The 27,476-nt window shown below is 41.1% G+C and overlaps 1 protein-coding gene across 2 annotated transcripts in view; it reads left to right on the top strand.

The window, feature by feature from the left end:
* The window catches only part of LOC149083264 (alpha-tocopherol transfer protein-like), a 232,971-nt gene that overhangs the window by 79,508 nt on the left and 125,987 nt on the right, over positions 1-27,476 (top strand). For both annotated transcript variants that reach the window (XM_089236476.1, XM_089236475.1), the window contains exons 3-4: positions 1,715-1,954; positions 22,916-23,103. In XM_089236476.1, coding sequence (XP_089092602.1) covers positions 1,715-1,954; positions 22,916-23,103 — 428 coding nt within the window. The remainder of the gene's footprint in view (positions 1-1,714; positions 1,955-22,915; positions 23,104-27,476) is intronic.

Raw genomic sequence — 27,476 nt, 5'->3', positions numbered from 1 at the left:
AAGCGCATTTGCATTATTCTAATTTGAATTCCTCTTGCCGTAAGCCATGTAGCCATTGCGACTTTGCATAACCCCACAAACAGTTTCGTTTTAGAAACGATTAAAAACATTTTAAACCGATGTATTCATGTCAACAATATTGCATACAGCGCCGTTCCCGCTGGTGGTGAGTTTTTGAACTATTTATTTTTTGCGGGAAATTGAATTCCATGACCTCCTGTAAATTATTACCAAGTTTGATAACATTTTGTCCAGTAGTTTTCTTTTTTATGGCCATTTCAAAATGGAACTTTAATTATAAAGACCTTGTACATCACAATATCACACTTCTGTCTTTGAATATACCGGAATATATTTTCTTTTGTTTCCTCTAAAACGGCGCGACCCTCGATGCTGTCGCTGAAAGCCCGTTTACACGCGGCAAGTGCTTTAATTGGTAACTTAATTTTTAGTTGCCAAGTACGATACAATGTATGCGGACGATAAGGGCCGTTTACACGGCTTTGGTTGGCAAGTGCACAAGTGATTTAGTTGGTAAGTGAATATAAACGGTTCTATTTTTTCCGGTTAAGTAGACCTATGCGCATGCGCCAGTGGGCGTGACCTGCCGCGCTGGAGGGGTCTTTTTGCTCTCTCACGGAGGGGTTTATTTTGATCTCAAGCGTGAACCTGTTCATACTCTGTCGTCTCCTGAAGTTTCGCTAGAATTCCGCGGAAATATTGGATGGTGAGGTTGCCAGAGGACACAAGCTTCAAGTTTGTTGAAAAATATCTTCGCCATTGAAATCATCCACTATTGAAATGAAAATTACCTTAACAAACAAGCTAAAAATTATTCGATGTTGGAAAAAGTTATGGAATATTCTGTCGACGTGATCTCAGGAGTTGAAAAAATAATTTTTGTTTAATGAGAATTTTCATTATTTAATTTTTAACCCTTAGAATTTCCTACGAATGCCAAGAATCTTCCCCCGTATTTTCGGCTTCCATAATTCCTAATTTATCTCCTCTTCAACTTCGATTAAAATATCATATAATCGATATTTACAACTTAGAGGAGAAATATAGAAATCTTATATTTCTTCTCGATGACTTACATAAGTTTATAATATGTTGTGTATAATTTTTTCCCCTGTGGCGTCATCTCTCGCCCCCCTTACGTGGGTGGCAGAGGCGAAAAAAGGGGACAAGCGAACTGTTTCCCTTGCGTGACCTACTTTTTGCTCTCGCGCAAGTGAGAAAAAAGTTTCTCCTTTTTTATTGAATAAATTTATTCAAGTGAATAAATTTATATTCTTTAAAAAAAAAAACTTATAATGTGGCTGTGATCACAGTATTCGTAAGTTCTACCTGATCATCTTCATCCATCGTTACGAAAGCTATGAGCTTTAAAAAAAGCACCTCTCTGAATGCCAAATAAATAAAAAATTATTACTATTATACTCCCGCGCGATGCGTCTGTCTCTCTCCGTGGATTTGAGTAGACTGAAGCACGCATGCGCTAACTGCGCTCACCTCCGTAAAAATTATCCAATGATCGCCTACTTACCACTCATCGTGTGTACAGTTTCAAGAAGAATCGGGAATTTAGAATTAAGTTACCAACTAAAGCACTTGCCTCGTGTAAACGGGCCTTGATACATGGTCACCCCTGATGCAGCTTTCTCTTTATGTTGTAGTTTTTTAATTTTTTTCCCTGCATTTTTTTGAACAGCGAAGAAGATGCCCTATCACGATAACGACGCCGTCTTGATCGAGTTCCTGCGCGTGAAAAAATTCAAGCCCAAGGAAAGTTTTGATTTGCTCATGAACTCAATGAGGAGCCACCGAATCGTCAGAAAAGCTTACGGCATGATCGACACTGACATCATCAAGAAGGCGCTTTCCAAGGATGTTATCGGTCTCTTGCCATATAGAGACGCTGACGGAGCCGCTATCGCTTTCTGCCGATCTGGTGAGTAATCAAAGCTATTTATTTATTTCACACTATCCTCGAAAGCATGTCTGAATCGAGGGTACCGGAGGGGGGGGGGACGTTGAAGGTCATCGCTTCTTCTTGATATCGGAAAAATTTCGTCTGAATTGTAAGGTACGGGATGACCTGGCGAACCTTTACAATAAGTCATCCACCCATCGTGCTGCATTAGCACCCCTAGAGATAAAGGACCTCCGCAGTCTGCTTGTGACGTCAGCAAGTAGTCCATTTTCCCTCAGAATATTCAGGGGGAAAAAATTCCCTGCTTGTGCCAGTATCATCGTCGTGAGGAAAAGAAAGGATCGGGCTCATAATTGGCGATTTCTACGCTCCACATCCAATCACTATGCTATATTTGTGAGCTAATCAGGAAGATTCTACGCCAAAATAAGAAGAAACGAAATAGGATGCTGTGTTTCAAAATGTGGCAAATTTGCTAGGTAGTCTTAATGACGTTTATGGCAAACAGTGCAGAGGCCTTCTATCTCTAGAAGGTGCTGGCTGCATCCGCGCCTGCTCGATAGAAATAAATTCGCATGGGCAAATGAATGGAGCATGACGGTTAGCGTTGATAAGTGCATGGTAGTTCATTTTGGTTCGAGCAACCCACGGTTCTCTTACGAGTTGAATGGTGTCACTATCCCGGATGCAACTAGGGTCACCGATTTGGGAATTCTCATTGACGAGCGGCTTAGGTTTTCTGAACATTGTTCAGCGGTGGTCAAAAAATCGAATAGAATGCTTGGTTTCATTTTCAAGAAGGTCTCTTCGCCTTCTCCTAAAGTCATTCTTCCGCTTTTTCGAGGTTTAGTTCGTCCTGGACTGGAGTATGCTGTAAGGTTTTGGAGACCATACCTACAGAGAGACATAGACTTGGTTGAAGGGGTGCAGAGAAGAGCTACACGTGTTCTTATTGGAACACGGGGCTTGAGTTATGAAGAGAGACTTCATTTTTTGAATATGTTCACATTGGATGAACGCAGATGGCGAGGAGGTATGATCGAAGTGTTCAAAATTTTCAATGAGATGGATAGAATGGACCATGAACTTTTAGTACACCGCCAATCGACTGCTTTTACAAGGGGACACCAGTATCGATTGGTAAGGGACAATGCAAGGTTATGGTGTCACAGGGAATTTTTCTCTAATAGGGTTGTCAATAAATGGAATGGCTTACCTCCGGAGATAGTAAATTGTAACACAACTGACGCGTTTAAAAAGAAGTATGATAAATAATAAGGGGTAAATCGAGAAGCTATCCATACTTAGAATAAGACAACCATAAGTATGCTTTATGGGCATTGTATAATATTCTATCATGTGTATATCTACTCTATAATATAAGATCACAAACTCGAAAAGGGCATGTTTCTAAGCAACCGAAATTAGTGACGATTTTATGTTACGGAAATGGGTGACGGAAATCTGTTACGTTTTTGTGTTACGGTCGGTTACGATTTTGGGTCGAGTTTTCATTTAACTCCTGAGGACATCGGGAACCGCTTGATCTGTAGGGATCAAGTTTGTGCATGTACTCAGAGGTATGTATACATCACCAGTGCTCCCAACACACAGGGTCCGGGTACCCAGGGCGGGGCATTGGACAGATCTCTTTATGGGGGAAATTGACAGGTTTCATTTTGATTCGGGGATGAATACTTGCTTCTCATTGCGCATTGTGCTGCATTGCTTATTGTGGCACTGCAAAAATAATGGCGCATTACTTATTGCGGTGCATCGCGTGCTGTATTACTCATTGTAATGCCGCGTTTAATGCACATTGTGGTGTATTGCGCACTATAGTGCTTTGCTTATTGCGATTCATCGCATACTATGTTGCACTGCTTATTTGTGGTGTGCAATATTACTGATTACACACATTACTACATTACTGATTGTGATGCTTTACGTGTTGTAGTGCACTGAGTGATATATTGCTTATTGTAATGCACTGCTTATGGATTATTGTAGCTCATTGCGTATTATGGTGCTTTGTTTAGTGCGATGCATCGCATATTATGTGGTATTGTGCTGCATTGCTTATTGTGGTGCTCTATAAATATTGGCCAATTGCGCATTCTTATGCATTACGTATTTTAGTGAATCACGTGCCATATATTGCTTATTCTAATGCAGTGCTTATGGTGTATTGTGGTTCATTACGTATTGTGGTGCATTGCTTATTGTGCTGTATTGCCTACGGTGGTGGTGTATTAGTTATTGTGCTGTATTGCCTACGGTGGTGGTGTATTAGTTATTGTGCTGTATTGCCTACGGTGGTGGTGTATTAGTTATTGTGCTGTATTAAACGATGGGGATAAATTACGCATTGTGTTGTTTTGCTTTTTGTGGTGTATTGCGCATTGTGCTTAATGTGGTGCACTGAATATAGTGGTGCATTGCTTATTGCGGTGCTTTGAATATGGTGGTGCACTAATTATTGTGCTGTATTGCCGATGGTGGTGCAATAAGCACTGTGCTGTATTGCCGATGATGGTGCAATAAACACTGTGCTGTATTGCTTAATGTGGTGCCCTGATATAGTGGTGCATTGTTTTTTGTGGTGGCCTTAATATAAGGCTGCACTACTTATTGTGCTGCATTCCCTAAAATGGTACATTGCTTATTGCACCGAATCGTCGATGATGTAGCATTGCGTATTATGCTGTATTGCGCATTGCAGCGCATCGCGTGATTATTTGCTTACTGTAATACAGTACTTTTTGCGTATATTATGGTGCTTTGCTTATTGCGATACATCGCGTATTGTGCTGCATTACGTTTTATGCTGTATTGCGGGGCACTGTAAATAGTGATACTTTGCTATTTTTGGTGCATTGCGTATTGTAATGCATCGCGTGCTGTATTGCTTATTCTAATGCATTGCTTATTATGGTTCTTTGCTTATGTGAGGCATTGCCTATTGTACTGTATTGCATATAGTTATATGTATTGTGGTGCATCGCGTGCTGTATTGCTTATTGGGGTGCATTGCTGATGGTGGTGCGTTGCTAATTGTTTTTGCTATAGTGTATCGCGTACTGTATTTCTCATTGCAATGCAGTGCTTATTGAGTATTGGGCTGTATTGCTTATTGTGGTGTACTGCAAATAGTTGTGCATTGCTGATTATAGTGTATCGCTTACTTATTGTGTTTCAGTGGCTATGGCGTATTGTGGTGCTTTTTTGCGTATTGAGCTGTATTGGTTATTATGGTGTGTATTGCGTATTGTTATGCATTACGTGTTGTAGTGCATCGCGTACTGTATTGCTTATTATAATGCAGTACATATTGCGTATTGTGGGGTATTGCGTTTTGTGCTACATTGCGTGTTGTACGTACATCGTGTGCCGTATTGCTTATTATAATGTCGTGCCTTCTGCTTATTGTGGTGCACTGCAATATGGTGAATGTGGTGCATTGCGTATTGTTATGCATCAATGCAGTATGCGCATTGTGTTGTACATTACGTATTGTGGTGCACCGCTGATTGGGTTGCATTGCGTATTGTGGTGCATTGCATGCGAGCCGATCTCGTGTGCTCTCGCCACAGAGAACAACAGGCCTACAAGGTAACAAATATTCAATCATTACACTTCACTCACAATTTGAAGTATTGGTGGCAGCACTGAAATATCAAGCACAACACTAGCTACACACTCAGACTGTTAGGTGCACTCACTTTGATCCAGACTCTGCCATGAAGCTGGGCTGGAAGAGATCTCGGCAACGGGATAAGTCCGGTGGAAGAGCCGCTGGCGTTCATTCATTGTGGTGCATTGCATAATGTATGCATTACGTAGCACATCGTGTTCCGTATTGCTTATTATAATGCTGTGTCTACTGCTTATTGTGCCGTAGGCCTTATTGTAGTGCACTGCAATATGGTGCATTGCGTATTGTTATGCATCACGTATTGTAGTGCATTGCATGCTGTATTGCTTATTATAATGCAGTGCTTATTCCGTGTTGTGGTGCATTGTGTATTGTGCTGTATTGCTTATTGTAATACATTGCGTATTGTAGTGTATTGCTTAATCTAATGCAGTGGTTATTGCTATTGTGCTGTATTGCTTAATCTAATGCAGTGGTTATTGCTATTGTGCTGTATTGCTTAATCTAATGCAGTGGTTATTGCTATTGTGCTGTATTGCTTAATCTAATGCAGTGGTTATTGCTATTGTGCTGTATTGCTTAATATAATGCAGTGGTTATTGCTATTGTGCTGTATTGCTTAATCTAATGCAGTGGTTATTGCTATTGTGCTGTATTGCTTAATATAATGCAGTGGTTATTGCTATTGTGCTGTATTGCTTAATCTAATGCAGTGGTTATTGCTATTGTGGTGTGTGCCGTAGTCCTTATTGTAGTGCACTGCAATATGGTGCATTGCGTATTGTTATGCATCACGTATTGTAGTGCATTGCATGCTGTATTGCGTATTGTTATGCATCACGTATTGTAGTGCATTGCATGCTGTATTGCTTATTGTAATGCAATTGGTATTGCTAATGTGCTGTATTACTTATTGTAATGCAGTTGGTATTGCTATTGTGCTGTATTACTTATTGTAATGCAGTTGGTATTGCTATTGTGCTGTATTACTTATTGTGGTGCACTGCTGATTTTAATGCATCGCATGCTGTATTGCTTATTATAATGCAGTCCGATGCAGTCGTCTGTATTGTGTATTGTGGTAAATTGCTTATTGCGATGTTTCGCTGATTGCAGTGCATTGCTGATTTTGCTGGTTGTTGATTTGTACTGTTATGCATTACGTACTGTAGTGCATAATGTGCTGTATTGCTTATTGTAATGCAGTTCTTATTGCGTATTGAGGTGCATTGCGTATTATTCTGTGTTGCTTGATGCGATACATCGCGTTTGCGTATTGTGGTGGATTGCATATTATACTGTATTGCTTATTGTGGTGCACTGCAAATGGTGGTGAATTACTGTAATGCATTGCGCATTGTAGTGCATCGCGTGCTGTATTGTTTATTTTAATGAGTGCTTATTGCATATTGGGGTGTATTGCTGATTGCGGCGTACTGCAAATAGTGGTGCACACCATATTGTAGTGCATCGCGTGCTGTATTGCTTATTGCAACGCAGTGCTTATTGAGTATTTTGGTGCATTGGGTATTATTGTGTTTTGTTCAATGCGATACATTACGTACTGTGGTGCATTGCATATTGTGCTGTATTGCTCATTGTAATGCAGTGCTTACGGTGTGTTGTGGTACATATTATGCTGCTCTGCTTATTGCGATGCATCGCTTATTGCGCTGTATTGCGTATTGTGGTGCATTCCTTATCATGGTAAAATAAGTAGTGACTTATTTTGCAGTATTGCTGATGTTGGTGCATTGCTTATTGCTGCATTGACGATGGTGGCACATTGCGTTTTGTGCTGTATTGTGGTGCACTGCATATAGTGGTGGATTGACTATTGTGCTTTATTGCCGATAGTGGTGCTTTCCGTGTTATGATACACCGTATATAGTGGATCACTACTTAATTTGCTGTATTGCTGATATGGTAGTGCATTGCATATAGTGGTGCATTACTCATTGTGCTACTTTGCCTATCGTGGTGTATCACGTATGTGTTGCGGTGGATCGAGTATTCTGTTGTATTTATGATGGCGGTGCATTGCTTATCGAAATCAGAATGGGAAACTGGCAATGAATAACTATTTCGCAGGCATTTGCAGTGTCTGAGGAATATTTTGCTTTATAATTAAAGATGTGACGAGTAGTTAGCTCCATTGGAGGAGTTGGACGCCGTAGTATTCACATAAAACTGCTTTGATTCTATTATAAACCGATAAACTGGTGAAGAATGGGTTTAATCATCAATCACACACACACACAATGATGGTTTTGATCATCAATTCTTTAAAACCATGCTAATGCGTATTCTGAAATCGATTAATTCTATCGTATGTATTTTACAGTTTTTGGATTGGATTGTTGATGATATAGTTGAATTCGCGTTTCAAGTTCTCCGATAATTCAAATTGACAACCATCATCACAGAGTAAAGTTGCGGGACATTTGAGTATAGTGTTTCAGAATATTGGGCGAAGATTACATTGAAATCAGAAAGTGATACAAATACTAAATGCAGGGGTTCTCGCACTGTGTGCCGCGGCACCCTGCAAAAGTTTTTCGAAGAGACTCTTTGTTAAACTGCTCTGGGAGCTGCGGATAAGCGTTGGTTAGGGAAAGAGGTGCCGCGGGTGGGAAAAGTTTGAGAACCCTCTGACATAATATATAAGTGTATAAGAGGCCCCACACATCATCCAACACTGCCGGCGCTAAGATCTTTGACGGGCAAAGGCTTTGGTGAAACAAAAATAATTGAAAGAAATAATTCCAGCACCAATAAAAATTCAGAATTTACGGGGAAAAAATTTCGGAATTTTGAAAGTAATAATTCCAGAATTGATGAAACTTCAGAGTTAAAACTATAGCCACTGTTAAACCATCGAGCTTATACTACTAGGGGGGGGGGGGGATCACCCAGTCGCGCGCTGCGACGGCAGCTACATCAAATGCATGGAAATCACGTGACTCCATGAAACAAAGTTCCCGGCTGGCACTTTGCCCATAGAAATGTACAGTTCGGTCTCTAAACATTGGGTTTTATAGATTAAAAAAAGGATAGAGAAGTCATCTAAAAATGAAAGAAGATTAAATTATTTATTTTTCATTAATACTGGAATCATTAAAACTTATGCTGGAATCATTAAAACTTACGCTGGAATAATTTCTTTCGTTAATGCTGAAAAATATCTTTCATCAATTCTTGAATTTTCCTTCATGAATTCGGGATTTTCCTTCATTAATTCTGGAACACTAGGGGGGGGGGCAACCCCTCTCTTCACAACATATCTTGTTTATTTCGTCCCACTTCATCAGCGTGCTATGGAAAGGGAAAGGTGAAAGCAAAAAAGAATCAGATTCATCCAGGGCCCCAAAATGAAACCTGTAAACATGGGGCCCCCGACTTGGAAGCTTGTCGGTCATCCCCCGGTGCGAGTTCCATGAAAAGTTTTCATTTGTATTCGTTTTACCAACGAATAAAATCCAGGGCCCCAACCAATTACCCGGGACACCAATTCGATACTTTTAGTGGGGCCCCAGACTAGCTTTGTCTCGGGCTTCCGCTGTTGCAAATTCTACAACAGAAAAGAATGAGATTCGTCCAGGGCCTCCAAAATGAAACCTGTAAACGTGGGGCCCTCGATTTGGAAGCTCGTCGGTCATCCCCCGGTGCGAGTGCCATGAAAAATTTTCATTTGTATTCGTTTCACTAACAAATAAAATCCAGGGCCCCCAACCAATTACCCGGGACACCAATTCGCATACTTTTAGTGGGGTGCCAGACTGTCTTTATCTCAGGCTTCCGCTGTTGCAAATTCTACAACAGAAAAAAATGAGATTCATCCAGGGCCCTCAAAATGAAACCTGTAAACATAGGGCCCCGACTTGGAAGCTTGTCGGTCATCCCCCGGTGCGAGTGCCATGAAAAATTTTCATTTGTATTCGTTTCACCAACGAGTAAAATCCAGGCCCACCCACGCAACTACCCCTGACCGAATTCACAAATTTTATGGGGCCCCCAGACTGGATATATCTTTTGCATCCGCTATCGCAAATTTTTCAACGTTAAAGCAGCAAGAAAACAATGAGATCCATCAAGGGCCCCTGGAAATGGAAACTTTTAACTTATATGTGTAATCACCCCCGGGTACCCCGACCCTGTGTGTTGGGAGCACTGATGTTGTATGTATATTATACATATACATACCTCTCGGCATGACCCCCTTCCCACAAGGGCAGGGCTGACGGGGGCCACAACGATTCTCATCACTTTTTGATTTTTCACACTATAAATTAACCATAGAGGGGCCCCTGGAAAGCTGGTTTGGGGGCTCGCCATCTAAATTCCATCCTAAGGCCTCTGCTGTAGGATGTAAGAGCATCTCGGTACATGCACATAATATGGTCCCGATGGGTCAAATGGGTCCCGATATATGCTAAAGTTAAATGAATACTTGACCCAAAATCGTAACCGACTTCCGTAACACAAAAACGTAACAGATTTCCGTAACATAAAATCGTCACTAATTTCGGTTCCTTAGCAACAGGCCCTTTTCGAGTTTCTGATTTTATACCATAGAGTAGATGTGATAAATCTATTATCAAGGTACAGTAATGCTAAATAAAAGTCACACACACACACAGAGTTTCAATTTTTTTTTCTCAGGAAATTTCAGAGGCATTTCAAGAAAGCATGCTCAACAGTGTTTCTTGCCCCCCCCCCTTCATCCAGGAGATCCATGAGCAAGAAACTTTGCTACTCATTAACTTGATTTTTGAATAAATACACAGTGTACAAAAACTTTATGTGCAAGGGTGGATTCCTGAACCCCAGGGGGTCCGTCAGCATCCCTCTGGGATTTCTACAGGTTGTTCGACTGGATTCTAAAACTAGTTTTACTTTGTAGACTAGGTAAATATAAAGAGAGAAAAAGTAGTCATACTTTTTCTCTTTATATTTCCACTTAAATTCTTCACGTCTACGCTTTTCACGGGTGTCTGAGACTCCCTTCATCACTTGCCTTGCTTTACGTCTACTTCGTTTTACTCATCAGCCACCCCCTTAATATTTTCGAGGCCTCCACAGAATCGGGTCTAGATTATAGTGTTTGAAACGCATTGGTTCTGCTAACATCCTTCCCAAAAATCTTTTCGCCAATAATTAAAATTAAATTCGCCTCAAATTTCTCACGGATGTCGTAGTGAACTGGCTACATTGAAATGTACGTGTTCGGTACTTTGAATTGGTTCTTTTTTGAACTATTTTGGGGAGCCGCGGATAACCGCTATAGCAATAGAGAAAACTTTCAGAGAGATTGAAAATTTGTACCGTTTGTAAGCCTGTTAGTCTCTGTGGCGAGATTTTTAACTGGGAGATCATCTCGTATTCGCGCCCTGAAATTGGGAACTATAGAAAACCGACTTCAGCCAACCACCACTGTAGCACCGGTGGGATTCGAATCAGGGTCCTCACGATGTGACTCCGTCACTATGCCACTCGACGATCACAACTAGAGTTACCAGATTCGAAAACTGCGAAAGCAGGACGCCTGCGCCACGCTTTGTAACGTAACTTTTCCCACTTTTCACAACAGATAGCGCCACCGCCATAACTTTTCCCAACTAAAACAGAAACGCTAAAAAAGAACAAATAACGATCCGATTCTCCTCGCTTGTAATGAATTTTTCAAAACAGTCTGGTCACGTTTATTATTTTGCCTGGAGCAGGGCGAGATATTTCTTCCTATACTCTCAGGCTCTTTTTCTTTTGGGAGCGTTGCTTTTTTGCCAACGGTGATTTTGCCACAGGAAACAGCTAGAATATTGTTTGCATCCCGTTTTCTTCATTTCATAATGAAGGAGGTAACACCCCTCTTCATTAACTGTTGGTGAGCAGACAGTGGTATTCTTAAAGTGGATATAGCAGTTTTGTTTTTCCAGAGCTGTTTTCTGACTGTCTTTTTCATGTTATCCTGGGGCAAACTACGTTCTATAGCGTAAAAGCTGCTTCCAACCTGGGCAGACGCTATATTCTATAGGAATATAGCACCTGCCCAGCTTGGAGGCAACTTGAGGTCTGGAAATTTCGACGGTGACTGGTCAAAGCATGTAAAAATGTGCGGTGATAAAAAGCAAGAGATATATATGTGTATATCGGAATGGAAAAAAAAATCCTAAAAAAAATAATTGCCGGAAACCTGAAAAAGAGGACAAAAGGGTAAATTTTCTAAAACGTAGGAGGACGTATGAAATGACATCAAAAAGGAGTACGTCTGTAACCCTAACCACAGCGGCTTTTAAAACCCACTGCTTTACTGCCCTTTCAATAATTAATAAATACAAAATGCAATGCACCCCTTCTCCCTCCTGCGTATGTGCTCGAGTTCCATGTACACGAAACAACTTTCAGCTTTCAGTCCCCTTCAATGTTTTTTTCAATGTCGGTGCCTCAGATACCGCCCACTATGAGAAACACAGGTACTGACGACGTTGATAACAATCCAATTTTCAACATGCGAGCCGCTATAATACACTAATCGCATTTCATTCTTACGTCACTATATCCGAAGCAAATTAATTCCCCATAGAACCCCCCTATATACCAGGGGGTACAGCAAGGCGCCTTAAGGCCTTCTATAAAGAAGAGTAAGCTCGTCATCCATTTATGAGAAGGTTTGCTGCTCAAAGTGATGTCTCGGAAATCTTGGAAAAAACAGAATATGCAAAAACAGAAAAAACACACAATTTTTTTCAAAAATGACAGATGAGTCAGCTTGGCGTTTAAGCTGCTCTAAAGCGAATGTCTCAAACCTCGAAAGTGTTTTATGTTATTATTCAACCTCAATTTTTTTAAATGTATCGCAATTAAATCAATATATGGAATTAAATCATCTTACAAAAATATATCAGGAAAGAAAGTGACTGTTTTTAAACTTTTTTCACCCATGTGCTGACGGATATGTAGCCTCGGGGTACAGACGAATAATGGATTTTTTTTTTTAACATCAGTATATCGCACAGCGATAATATTTATTTGAATACGTAATTGCAGAAAAAATTAAAGTTGAATTCGTAAAATTTGACATTTTGGCCCGATAGGCCGGATTACACTATAAAAGTTTGATAAAAGTCCTTTTAAAAAACTTTAAAAATGCTACCAATAAGATCATCGGTTGTATTTTCTAGAATGTAACCATTAAACTTATTGGTGGCATTTTTCAAGTTTTATAAAAGTACTTTTATAGAACTTTTCTAGTGTAATCCCGGCCATATTCGTATTTTTGCGAACATATTAGTTTGCAAAAATGCGTCAGGGGCGTAAGTAAGATTGATCTATGCAGGGGGCACACAGGATTCGGAGGGAAGGGGCCTAAGTAATTTCTTTCAAATAATTTGAGTTTCTAATTTTCAAAAAGCGTAGTATTAAATTAACAAAAATTCGTTAAGGTAGCATAAAAAGGCATTTTCATCTGATATTTCTTTTTTTACGAAAATTGGCAAAGTTAACGCGTGTACTGTATTTCAAAATAAAATTTGATCATTTGATAACTTTTGTCGCACTTGTAGACTCTGCCACTACATTTATCCCGTTTTCCAGATCGCATGTAAAGAAAAAATGTAAAGAAAATGTAAAGAAAAAATGTATATATCAACTAAGTGGGACACCTAGCCTATTTGATTGCAAAAATTGTTGTTATTAATTTATTATTATTATTATTATTATAACGAGTCGCGGAATGGCAACAGTATGGCATTCAAATTGTCGGCTCGGTTGTTATGGTAACGGATTCTCTGCTGGATGTTTATTATTAAAGTGTCAGTTATGTTCTCGTTCGTAATCGATGTAGCATCGCATCATTAAACATAGTGGCAGCGGTGTTTAACTCCATCTTAGAGGAAGAAGCCGAATTGCTTCAGCACGAACGAAATAGCGGCTATATTTCCGTAAATATTTCGGGTTTCCTGCCAACTTGGCGAAATTTTTTTCTCGCCAATGTGTGATACTTATTTATATGTGGTATCTGTGTTAGAATAGCTCTATGTGACGTCATAGCATCTTGTGACGTCACGAAAATGCACACAAGTCGATTTTACAATTAAATGAGAACTAACGAATTGAAATTGATTTATTAAAGTCAGATTATTAATAATAATTTATATTTATTAATAAATGTTATTATTAACAATTGTAATTAATAATTTATACCAATAATAAGAAATAAAAATATAATAATACTAATATAATAATAATAATAATTTTGATGTATATAACCTATGTTATATTTATAGTAAGTTATTATAGTTATAAATTATTTCATTGGACTGTCGGTACTTTCCTTTCGTCGGGTTTTATCGTTATTGAATTATAGATATCTTGGTGCTGTTGGAACAAAATCAATATTTACCCAGGGAGACCGAGCGTAGCGAGCGGGAATTACTTGTTGGTCGATTTTCTTGCTACAGGGGTTTTCTACAGATATCATGGTCATTTTATCAAGAATGACCATGAATGACCATCTTGCTTGAACCAATCAAGCAAAAAAATCGACCAACAAGCAACGCGGCGCGCTTCGCTTGCGCCGCGGATATATTCGCTTCCCGTTCGCTACGCCCGCTCCCCTGCCGCAGCCTGCTGGACGACCCGCCCTTCCGGCGTGGGGATCGCGGGCACAGCTCCCCTGCTACACTCGGTCGCCCTGGGTAAATATTGACTTTGTTCCAACAGCACCAAGAGATCTGTAATTCAATAAGGATAAAAACCGACGAAAGGAGAAAATAATCTTTAAAAGTTCTTTACGGATCAGTGCGACCCTTTTCGTGGGTCATACGAAGTACAGCCTACAGGTGTCAGAGCATGCAATATTATTTGTACTTAAAGATATAGGTATAGATGCATTTATTAATGACCTTTATACTGTTAGGTATAAAGAACCCTAAGACTGAGTTACGACACACCGTGGACTTTGTTATAGCCGACCAAGAACTGTCACCACTCCTGGGGCTTCCCACATGTGAAGCCATGGATTTGATATCTGTACAACACAGCAATTTCATCAGAGTTGCCAATGTTATGCTGGAGCCAGAACTGGAAAGCGTTTTTTCTGAAGGAGTCGGTTAATTTCCGGGACAAGTCATTTTGATCATTTTTTGTCGCACCACGGTAATTTTCTGCACACGAGGGCTAATTAGACCGGGACCTACAATTTATTGCCGATTCCGAACGGCAGGCTTGTTTTTTATACTCATCGAGAGGTTGGTGCGCTAACCCCTCGATGGGGGACTTCTTGCGGTAGCAATCTTTTTCTGTGGCCATGTCACCGTTTCTGTTGTACCCCTGTGTCAGGAAAGTTTTCTGACAAGGACGAACCGGGTATCGAACTCACGACACCTCTAAACATCCTTTGGTACTTTAGGCGAGTATCTTATCGACCTGGGCTACCGCGCCCTCCGGGACAAGTCAAGCTCAAAGTGAATCCGGAAGTCGTCCCCGTGGTCTCCCCTCCTCGAAAGCCACCCATTGCTCTCAGAGAAAAACTCGGGCAACAGCTGCACCGCCTCATGGAACAAGGAATCATCAAGCGAGTAGAGGAGCCAACCAGCTGGGTGAATCAGTTCGTGATAGTTCCTAAACGAGATGGATCACTGAGACTTTGCATTGACCCCCTCTACACCTGAACAAAGCTCTTCAAAGAGAACATTACACACTTCCAACCATAGATGACGTGTTGCATGAACTTGCAGGGTCTGAAACATTCACAAAATGTGATCTGCAATGGGGGTTTTCTGCATGTAGTGTTAGACGAAGAGTCATCACTTCATTTCAGACTCCATTAGGACGCTTCCGTTGGTGCAAATTCCCATTTGGCATCAAGGTGGCTCCAGAAGTGTTTCAGAGACGTATACATGAACTTTTGATGGGCGTAAAAGGTGCCATAGTGGTAGCTGATGATACCATCGTGCATGGCAAAGGAGAAGCAGAACATGAGCGAAGATTTAGATCTTTTCTACACAGATGCATAGAAAAAGGAATCAAGCTTAACAAGAACAAGTTAGAGTACAAAGCACCCCAGCTAACATTTTTAGGACATCGGTTGTCGAAAGATGGCATCTCTCCTGATCGAAGCAAGATAGAAGCTATAGAAAACTTTCCAGACCCAACCTCAATCACCGAGCTAAGGAGATTTCTGGGTATGGTGAATATTTTAGGAAGGTACATACCTAACCTCGCTCATATTGCTGAACCACTGCACAACCTTCTGAAATCTAAGACTATGTTCAACTGGGGTCCATCACAAAAAGCAGCCTTAAATGCGATTAAGGCAAGATTGGTTGATCATACAACGCTGGCAACATTCGATGAAAACTTACATGTCACACTGGAATGTGATGCAATGAGTATGGAATAGGAGCTGCCATGTTCCAGATGGATAAACCAATTGCATTCGCAAGCAGATCCCTGTCGGAGACCGAGCGCCGGTACGCACAGATTGGAAAAGAACTAGCAGTTGTTGTGACTCTTGAGAAGTTCCACCATTAAATTTATGGATGGAATATCACCGTTAACACCGACCACAAACCCCTGGTGGCTATTGTGTCTAAACGTTTGTTCAAGGCACTATGACTTCAACTTGAAGTTCGTTCCCGGAAAGCAAATTCCTGTGGCAGATGCTCTTTCACGAGCTCCTTCAAGGGACTCACTCCTCATTCACTCAACTTCATCATACAGCAGATGTGGTGGACTCGATTAAGAACATCAGCTTCTTACCAGTGTCTGTCCATTACTTACCTATCATGCAACAGCACACGCGGAGTGATTCTACTTTGCACTTTGCAGGAAGTTAAACGCCTTATATTGGAAGATTGGCCAGAGACTAACACGAATATCAGTGCCATGGCGACGGCATATTTTCCATATCGAGATGAATTGGCTATCTCCAATGGCATTATTGTAAGAGGAGACTGCATTGTAGTGCCAACAACACTTCGAGCTGAAATGAAGAAAAAAATACATGCCGGGCATCAAGGTATAAATGCATGTCTCAGACGAGCGAAAGAAGTTGTCTTTTGGCCGAACATGTCAGGAGATATTCGGCAGCATGTCGAGTCGTGTGGCACATGCGCTGCCTTCGCACCAGCCCAGCCAACTCCAACGATGATAGCTCATGACATTCCTCCAGGCCCGTGGCTTAAACTGGGTGCTGATATTTTCCAGCTGAAAGAGTGAAATTACTTGGTCCTGGTAGATTACTTCAGGAAATTCATAGAAGACCGCTGTGGTGGTCGAGTGGTTATAGTGACGGACTCGCGATGCGAGAATCCGGGTTCGAACCCCACAGTGGTGGTCGGCTGAAGTTGGTTTTCTGTGGTTCCCAACTTCAAGGCGCAAATGCGAGCCGATCTCCCCGTTAAAAAGTCTCGCCACAGAGAGCAACAGTCCTACAACGATAAATTATTCAATCATAACACTTCACTCATAGTTAGAAAGGTGGGCAGTTTATAGGTGGTGGCAGATGGCAACACTACACATAACAAGCATTGCACAGAAACAAACTTTACGTCAGGTTGCACTACACATACACGCACATTCCCGCATGTACCGATTCGTTGGGGGTTCCGCAGGGGGGGGGGTGTAGCAGTAGTAGGTAGGGCCTCCAAAAAATGGCTCGGGGATCCATGATGTTCTTAAGTCAGCCACCTCGTTGGGCAATTTGCCTGTTGTGGCGTTGTATTTGTATAAGACCTACACGGACGACCCTGCCGACCAGCGTCTACGATTCACTCTACCGCAGGTTCCTAAAGTCCATGCAAAGTTGCTAGAAAGGCAAAATGAAATGACTCAGCGACACAATAGAGCATTATACTTCAAGGCGCGAATGCGAGCCGATCTCCCCGTTAAAAAGTCTCGCCACAGAGAGCAACAGACCTACAAACAGCACAAATGTAATTTCAATCATAACACATCACTCACTTCACTTCTGAAATGTAGATGGCGGCACTGAAAAATCAAACAACATTTGGGGAAAAAGCTGCGTAACAAAACAGATCAGTTCGTGCTCATATAAGATCCGCACAAATGAGGGCTCCACGTTGAGAAGAAGCAGGCAATTCATTACACTACGTGTCCAATAAGATATGGAAATCAAGCAAACAGCTTCACAGCCAGCCTGTCACCACCAAGACAATGTGACATCCCTACCTGAGATACAAGAGCCTGAGTACAAGCCAGAAAGAAGTGGTCCTAAATCTCCAGCAATCAAAGATGAGGTATATCCCCAATGCTAGGTTCCAGCACCACAGAAACAGGTAGCATGTCCGTCATCACAGACAATCCGGGATAATGGATCTCACATGGTCACAAGATCGGGTCGCCTGGTAAAGCCTCCATCCAGGCTCACAATGGCAACAGTATGGCATTCGAATGTCGGTTCGGTTGTTATGGTAACGGATGTCTCTGCTGGATGTTGATTATTAAAGTGTCAAATATGTTCTCGTTCGTAATCGATGTAGCATCGCCTTACTGAATGACCTCAGATTACAATATGTGGAGGTACGAAATACTTGGAGACGAATAAGAGGAAGATATTGGAAATACCTGGTTTGTGGAATATACTGATTTGGTCATCATCGTTTGGAAGATGAGGACCATATGTGGATGAATTTTACAGTCACTGATCATACATTCATGAGGCAAAAGTTCAAGCCGCTAAGGCTGCAGGACTTCTAAACAGAGTCTGTTACACACGCTCTGCACTTAGCCTCAAAAACAAAACCATTATGTACAAGTCAGTCATTAGACCAATTATGTGCTATGCAGCACCATGCTTTTCCACAGCGAAACCCTCTGTCATCAAACAATTACAAGTGCAGCAAAATAAAATACTTCGGCGATATACCGGGGCACAATGGTATATCAGAAATCTTGGCATAATGAAGGATTTGAACATTGAAACCATACATGACTACTTAGTCAAACTATATAGAGGATATTTCGATAGAGCTGAAACATCAGAATATCAGCACATAAGAGACATCTCGCCTTATCCTGCGGTAGAGGTGTTGAGGTTTCTTCGACCTAAGAACATACTGGCCTGATATGGCCCAATGAATTGGTTTAGTTTTGTAAAAAGTGTAAATAGTTCTAATTCTCTCTTCATTGATTGGAAGCATAGTGTTGCATATATACTGAACGCCTACCAATATTTATCGCATTTAATCTTGTATCCACGTGTAATCATATATATTGTATTCACGCCATTTATTAGAATGAACATATATATACTCTTTTGTAACCATTAGGTGCAGTATTCCACTTTTTTGTCAATTATTTGCTGAGATAATTGACTGATTTTGTAATTGTGTATAAAATGCGTTCTTGAATTTTGATACTTCACCTCCTTCGGACATAGCTCTACAAATTTCAAATTTCTGTGATAAGTAAGACACAACTTACCGAATTCATTTTTTCTAATATGATCTGAATTAATTTGACGTATACTGACTCTCTGAGTACAGCATGGGCTGTAAATTTTATTATCTTTTATTGACACGCCTCTTATACACTTACACTCACACACTCAACTATCACATACAAACAGCTTTTTAACTTCTTCATCCAGCTCGTACGGAGCAGCATCAAACAGGGAAGCTTATGGGAGTCTTAAAGACTCGGTACGCCCTGAGAAAATGTATCTACCTCAGTCAGTCAGTCAGGGGGGACACATGAGACATGGTACAGTTCTGTGGTCTCTGTTGATGTTTTTCCAAACAGGACGCACATGAAGAAACAAATGTTTTTGTCAGCTTTGTGATGTTGGGAGACCAATACTTCTGTGGAAGACGAACGAGTATTCGTGAATGTCCAGCATGTGTAGATGATGAAACACCATGCGACAACGATAAAGCGTCAGGAGCGAACGACTTGGAAAGAACAGTTTTCATGTTAGACGGTTTCGCATTAGATGAAACACACAAGATGATTGTGGTGAAAAAAAGATAATGTTCTTATATCGTCTTGGCAAGTGTTTGATGTTTGTAACACAGTTCTTAATGTGGTGACAAAACTCATCTTCACTTTGGGCTTGTTGTAGGTCTTCAAGCGAGTGGTTCGGTGCGAGATGTTCTAAAGACGCATCCGACACAGGAAAGTTCCCTGGCATTGCAACAACGGCAGGCATGTTGTGTTCGTCAGAAACATGTACAACATTAGTAACATGAGAAACTTGGTTCATGTAGCAGATACCACTGAAGATCATAGACGATTGAAGAGGTTCTTTCACTGAGATAGGAATGAAGAGTTCGATGTGGCGAGGAATGTGAGCAGTGTTTGTGCGAGCCACAGAGTTGGCAATTGACATTGGATGAGGAACTGTCAACGACAGTCCATCTTTACTGAATTTGAATGTTACAGCTTGTGCACTCAGGAAGTTGACACCAAGGATAGCCTCATAGCACGGGCAGCGTAATTCCATACCGTACATAGGATTTTTAACATGGGATGTGCCTCATAAGATCAGTATTGCGTCACTAAATCGTCACACTCGATCGTGACTTCGGAACTTCGGGCCTCGATGTAATGCGTGACATAGTTATTGGCACGCGTTTTTCCGTTTTTCCGGCAACTGTTGGTTGGCACCAATATAGGCCTATTTCCTGGCAACGTTTAATGATAGATATACCTAATTTTACCTACGATCGGAATATGTCTGTCGGTGTAATGGTTAGAGCATGGGATTTGTGTTATATTGTTCGGAATCCCATTTGAATTTTTTTTTAATATTGTTACCTGTTGTCTGTTTTTGGAACACCTTGTTTAAACTTATCAGTTTTGCCATATTTCCGGTTGTGGTGAGAACAGAGTTGATATTTTCAGTCCAGCAGGGGCCCCTTTAACGGCCGGAGTAGCGAAGCCGTTTGCGGGCGCAGAAGTATTTATTAATAAAGTAGTCGGAAACACATGTTTTTTTTTGCGTTGTGATGTTATATTGTATATCATTATTATTATGATAATTATATTATGTGCCGGAGGGGGTAGAAGCTACGGGTGTAACATAGGATCCTATGAGTTAGATTGCGTTGGGGGCGATGAGAGAAAAAATTTCTTAAAAAGGGGGTGATGGGACACAAAAAGGTTGGGAAACTATGGGCTAAACCAAGGACGTAGCGAGGGGGGGGGGCTTAAGGGTCTGGTCCCCCCCCCTCCGAACGAAATTTCTGGCTACGCCCTTGGGCTAAACGCTGATCAACCAACAAAACGAAAGAAAATGATTTTCCAATCTGGATAGGTTGTGGGAAAACAAAGCCGCTTTAAAGTTTTGGTGGGAAAAAGACGAAACGAAAAAGGGAGAGAGAAAATAGATAGATGGCCCGCTTTAAGGGCCAGGCATCCCCTTAACATTTTAATTCTGGTTCTGGAGAGAGAAAAAAAGAAGGGTGTGTCCTTGAAAGAGACACTCGGTGATCGTCATGAGGGGAAAATACGATATTTCGAGAAGAAAGAAATGGGCAGTCGTTCTTTTTACGCAACTGTTCCTTTTGAGATACATTTTTGTTTGGAGCTGTTTGTTTATTTTGAATGTGAAGTTACCAATATAAATCAAAATTTAATTGCCTACGAAAATCGAATGGTCTTCATTCTTTGGGAATAAACCCAGTGTGTGTGTGTATGGGGGGGGGGGGGGCTTTGTATTTCTAATAACAGATTACTTTTTTAACGGCAGGTAGAATCTTTTTGAGGATTGGCTAAGGGCTTATTTTCACCCAAGCCTTTCATCTGGGAAGTGGGCACCGCTAAAAATGGGTTTATTCCTATTGTCATCAAGGGCGTTTAACTGCTTCTTACCTGTGGTAAGGTCTGGGAAAAACCATTTCTTATTTGATAGTTCATTGAAATTAATTATTATGAGACGAGAGAGAGGGACAAAAAAATATATGGATCAGAGAGGTTAAGGTGTAAAAAAAACATTGTTTTGTGAGCATTGTGAACATTTATTACAAATAATCTTATGATAATATGAATTTTACATTTACATCACTAATTACTAAAATGATTTACACTATTTTACATTTGCACACGCTTTCAAACTGTTTAAGAATTATTCTGAGGCTTTCATGGCCGGCGTTCAATGACTAGCAAACGGTTTTTGCGCTATTAGACCATCCGGAAACCGTTTGCAAGTCATTGTTTAAGAATTATATTGGACAAAAAGTATTATAGTTTTAGTTAGGTTGTTAGTTTGTGATCTATTTCAGTCATTATTTGACCCGCTTTAGAAGAAATGCTTTCACAAGGAACTGAGTTGCTATGCAAAGCCTTCTCATTGCAATTTTGTACAAATAGTGGGGAGGGGGGGGGGTATATTAACTTCCTTTGATCCCACCCAGTAATGGGGCAGACGGCCTAGGTAAAAGTGGTTCAGATAAGTATTTATCTACTTCCACGCGATACTAGCCGCCATATTTTTAGAGTATTAATGCTATGTTCAATAATAATCCAATCACTACACGAAAGTGTTGTTTCGTCATACTGTAAAAGTGCAAGAGTGGATAATATCGGGTAGTTATTATTAAATAATCTCTTTAACATTTCATAAATGGAGTTCCAACGTGTTGGTAAAGCTCAAATGAATTGTAACTCCAGCAATTTCATTTGTTTTTGGGTTTCGTGAAGCTTAGTCAGGGCATTTGAGCTTTTTCTAAAATGTTATACAACCGCTTTGCACTTTTCTACCCTATTCCCCCCGCGTACGTTACTGATGCCACTAATATGCGTTAGGTGGTAGGGGCAGTTATGACGAAATATTGTTGACAAGGGGTTCAGAGTTTTGCTTACTGTTGCTGACGGGGGGGGGGGTTAAAAATGGCTAAAAATCTGCTGACGTAATGCTTTAACGGCCCCTTATATAAAAAATCTGGAGCTGTTCAAGATATATGAAAAAAGAAATGGCAAAATGCATAATTTTAAAAATTCGGTTTTCAAGATTCCTTTAAGAAAATTTAGGTTTGTTAATCTAAAATAATCGTTGATGCTTTACTAGTCTACCAATTTTTACGAAAAAACATTACATTCTGATAAGTACTTAAATAAAAAACTAATTAAAAAACAAAAACCTAATTAAAAACTAAAAAATGCTTTCCCCAGTAATAGAAAAGAAACTCAAAACGTGTTGCTTCCAATGTGTGTATTGTGGTTTCGTTGAGGGTGGGGGGGGGGGGGGTACGACCATGACATATTCACCAAGCTTTACAGGCAATACTGAAAACCAGGTTCAATGTCGATCTATTTCCATCACAGATAGAGAGGCCTGACGGTTTTGTTTGTTTTTGTTGCAGGTTCATACTTGAACGCAGGGCTTTCGTACGCCGCTCTGACACAAGCGACGATTTTCACTGCCTTCTACCTAGCCGAACAGCCGGCAAGTCAAGTAGCCGGCATAAGCGTCATCATTGATGCCAAAGAAGCGGGAATGCAACAGCTCAAAGATTTGCTTCGCGACGCACGTGTCTTGCTCCCCCAACTGGTAAGTATTGAACGGGGCGTACACAAAGTTCGTGGTGATTGAACCTCTTGGTTCATGAACTTCTCTCAACTCCCGACTGAATAATTGAATCGCTTATTTCAGAGGTATCGCGTCAAAACATCGCCATGACAAAAGAATCATACGTCAAAGCATCGCCATGACCAAAAACATCGCACGTCAAAATATCGCCAACGAAAACTTCTTCGTCAAAACATCGCCGAAAATAAAATAAAAATATATCGCATTTCTCTGCACATATATAATCAGCGGATTATGTGTAAAGACATCGAATTTTCTTAGGCTAACTGCACGCTACGGTTCGGTTGCTGCTGTTGATCTTATCAGCAACCGTGGAATTTCGCGTGGAACACACACTGCTGTTTAGCAACCGGGTTTTTTATTTTGGCTAACAAAAAATTTGACAACCACTGGACCATATGATATTTGTTTTTACTAATTTCAATTTTTTTTAATTTATTCAATCATGATATAACGCTGTATAACGCATGATACCAAGAGCATCATCAATGGATCATTAGTGAATTCGTTCTGATGAACACAAAAAACCTGGTAACGAAAAAACTTCTTCGTTTATCATTTTTCCCGATCAGTTATCAGATGATGATTTTCTCCAGATGGTGCGATGACACGAAGGGAACGTAATGTCCTTCTTACAAATCATTTAAATGCTTCTTTTATACTAAATCCGTTTGACTTTGCCACGTGCTGGTTATTCTAATTGCTCTGCCTTTTTCACGATATAATTTAAAGTTCCTGACCACGAATTACTAAAATATTTGCCCCTCCCGGCCCGCTTAACACCCTGTGCATACAGCACCAGGGCCGCAACAACTGATGCGACCAGGGCCGTCGTAAGAGTATCATGGGCCCCCGGGCCAAGTGGTTTTTAAGAGTCCCTACCTAGTAAATCCTAGAAAATTTCAACAGGATCTCATTTTTGTGAGGCCCCTCTTCTCTTGAGGCCCTCGGGCCGTACCCGGGTGGGCCCATGCGTTAAGACGGCACTGACTGATGCCTCGAACTCCGATCCAGAGGGATGCGCAAATGTAACCCTTTCATTAGTGGAAATGTCTACCTTGTTCCGCGATCAGATACGAAAATGGAGATATCGTACAGTTACGCAAATTATCGTAGAGGCTGAAGCAACGTTATCGGCTGTGTGGAAAAAATTACGAAAAGAATCGCGTAATCCCGGAATAGTGGTGCATTTGCGAAATATGTGCCCCGGCTGACCACGCGTGTCGTTGGGGCCCTGTACATCAGTATGCATGTTACAAGGTTTAAGGTACATACAGGGTCTCAGCTGGATACTTTTTTAACTGGAGCAAGCAAGCTTTATGCATTCCCTTTAGGCATTCCCGAGTAGGGAGAGGTTAGAAGGAATGGTTAAGGGGGTAATCCGGTGCCCCTCTAGTTCAGCACCCTGTACAATAGACCCGCTCTCCCTAGTGGCGGCTTTGTGTGTGTATATATAAATCAAAAACTGCACGAAAAGAACGATAGTTATGAAAATTGTCTTAGTGCATACTTTGATACATACCACATGCAACGTTTGTCTAGACGGTTTTTCTTTCATTGCAAAAAAAAACAAAAAAAAAAAAACAAATAGACAGGCACATTCATATACGATACAAAAATAAATACCAGAAAGACAGAGTAATGAAAGCAAAACACACACAATGCAGTTCTTAGGGACATATTTCCCCCTCCCCGGTTCGTACTTATGCTTTTAATAAATGTTTCAAAAGTTTGATATGGAGAATTTGCAAATATAAAAATTTATTCCTTCAGATGTCTAATTATTTTTATTTGTGATAATTTTTTATGAATTTATTAGAAATGGTTGGGCCTCCTGGCAAATTTGTACTTTTTTGGATGAGGTAACTAATTGGTTTTTTGCTAAAATGTTATAATCGGGATCCAATGCATTTCATTCAAATATTTTAAAATATATATCTCGGTTTTAACGGCGTAATCGCGTTACTTTATGAATGTCATTATAACCGAGTTTTAATGTGTGCTCATGGAGGAAAGCAAAAAAAAAAAAATCATTGGTTATAGAAAAATTTAATTTTTTCTCCATTGGTTTTTTATATTCTCATCAGTGCAATAGCGCCGAACAAAGAATTTGTTTCCGTCGAATGGAACTTCACCATACAGTTCCTCGAATTTGTCTTTTTCTCTCATTTTTTTGGCAACCTGAGAAGGAGAGCAATTCCTTTGTCCAGTGCATCCGAAATCCCATCACCCTCCTTGTCAAACTACACTGCTCAAAACAATTAGGGGAGCACATGGTTTTAACAAAATTACGCAAAGATGTATACCGATAACTAACATAAAATGAATCATCCATAATTTAAAGCCTGGCAGGAAACGGAAGAAGAAAACTTCATATGTAAATCAAAGTTCATGACGTCAAAAACCAGAAAAAGGAGATAAGGGCAGAAATCGGGATGTTGCAGAAACGTCTGTTTTACTGCCGTAACTGTGAAATTCGATTGCGCAGTTTTTTTTTTTTTTTTGAGACAAGGTGACTTGAGGATGTCTCAACAACGTGATTTACCGGAATCCATGGCATGGCGTGTTATAGGCAGACTGGAATCCGGACAAACACAACGTAGTGTCGCGGACGCTGTTGGAGTCGCCAGAAGTGTTGTTGCAAGGCTGTCGAATCGATTCCAAGAAACAGGAAATGTTAGACGTCGACCAGGGCAAGGTCGGCCACGCGCCACTACAGCAACTCATGACCGGTATATACGGTTAACAGCCCGTCGAAACAGAACAGAGAATGCTACGCAGCTGCGAAGACGGTTGCTCTTGGCAACAGGACGAAGGGTGTCCAGCCAAACAGTACGTAATCGGCTTCATGAGGGAGGGCTCTATGCACGTAGGCCAATGGTATGCATTCCGTTGACCCCACGCCACCGTTCGGCCCGAAGAAGATGGGCTGCTGAACATCGAGATTGGGAGCAACATGATTGGAGCCAAGTGCTGTTTACAGACGAGTCCCGATTCAGTCTGGAGTGTGACACCCGGCGTGTTCTGGTATGGAGGGACAGGGGCACTCGAAATAACCCCGCATTCGTTCGTGAAAGGTCACAATACAGACGAGCTGGTTGGATGGTATGGGGTGGAATCAGCATAGGCGGACGTACACGGCCCGAAGGTATGCAGAGGAGATACTGCGCCCTCATCTCATCCCTTACGCTGGAGCCATTGGAGATTCCTTTGTTTTCCATGATGATAATGCCCGACCGCATAGAGCTCGTCTGGTGGAGAACATGCTTGAAGCTGAAACAATACAGCGTATGGAATGGCCAGCGTGCTCTCCTAACCTGAATCCAATCGAGCATGTTTGGGACATGCTCGGACGACGCATTGCTGCGCGACCAAGGCCGCCTGTTACTGTCCGAGACTTGCAGATTGCACTTCTTGAGGAGTGGAACAGTATTCCCCAAAGTCTGATCGATAACCTCATCGCATCCATGGCAAACAGGTGTGCAGCAGTCTTAGCTGCTCGAGGAGACCACACGCCCTATTAAAACTCATGCATCATGTCTAAACAGTGCTTTCTTCACTTTTTTGCTTGCTCCCCTAATTGTTTTGAGCAGTGTACTTAATAGACAATGGAAAACAGCAACCGCAGGTCCAGCCGAACCGTTATCAGGGTGTTCAAACTTTTCAATAGATGCTGGCAGCTTCGCGGTTATCCCAACCATCCAAAAAAAAGTGAATTTTCTCGGTTGCAAAAACTTGTTCAAAAAATTTTGAAAAAATTTTGATTCGATTAATGAACGATGATTCAAATTACGAGTAAAAAATTTTGCAGTTTGAATATTCAGCACCAAACTTCGAGGCGCAATTGCGAGCCGATCTCCCCATTAAAAAAACTGGCCACAGAGAGCAACAGGCCTACAACGATAAATCATTCAATCATTACACTTCACTCACAGTTAGAAAAACTGGTGGCAGATGATCGCACACTACACATAACAAGCGTTACACAGAAACAAACTTCACGCCAGGTTTCACTACACGTACGCGCACATTCCAACATGTACCGATTCGTTAGACGTTCCGCAGAGGAATATGGGCCAGGTGCATTTCTGGTGTCGTAGTAGTTTGTATATTCAGCCGCTGTGGTCATAGTGACGGACTCCATCGTGAAGATCCGTGGTCGAACCCCACCGTCGTCGCAGTGGTGGTCGGCTGAAGTTGGTTTTCTGTGGTTCCCAACTTCAAGGCGAGCCGATCTCCCCTTTAAAAAGTCTCGCAACAGACGTACAAATGTAATTCAATCGTAACGCATCACTCACTTCACTTCTGAAATATAGATGGCAGCACTGAAAAAC

Source organism: Pholcus phalangioides, unplaced genomic scaffold (assembly GCF_987345545.1).
Source record: "Pholcus phalangioides strain wild (caught in Gottingen) unplaced genomic scaffold, Ppha-v1.0 ptg000009l_1, whole genome shotgun sequence".
Lineage (NCBI taxonomy): Eukaryota > Metazoa > Arthropoda > Arachnida > Araneae > Pholcidae > Pholcus > Pholcus phalangioides.
The sequence above is the reverse complement of the archived record's forward strand: the minus strand, read 5'-3'. Positions and strand labels throughout refer to the sequence as shown.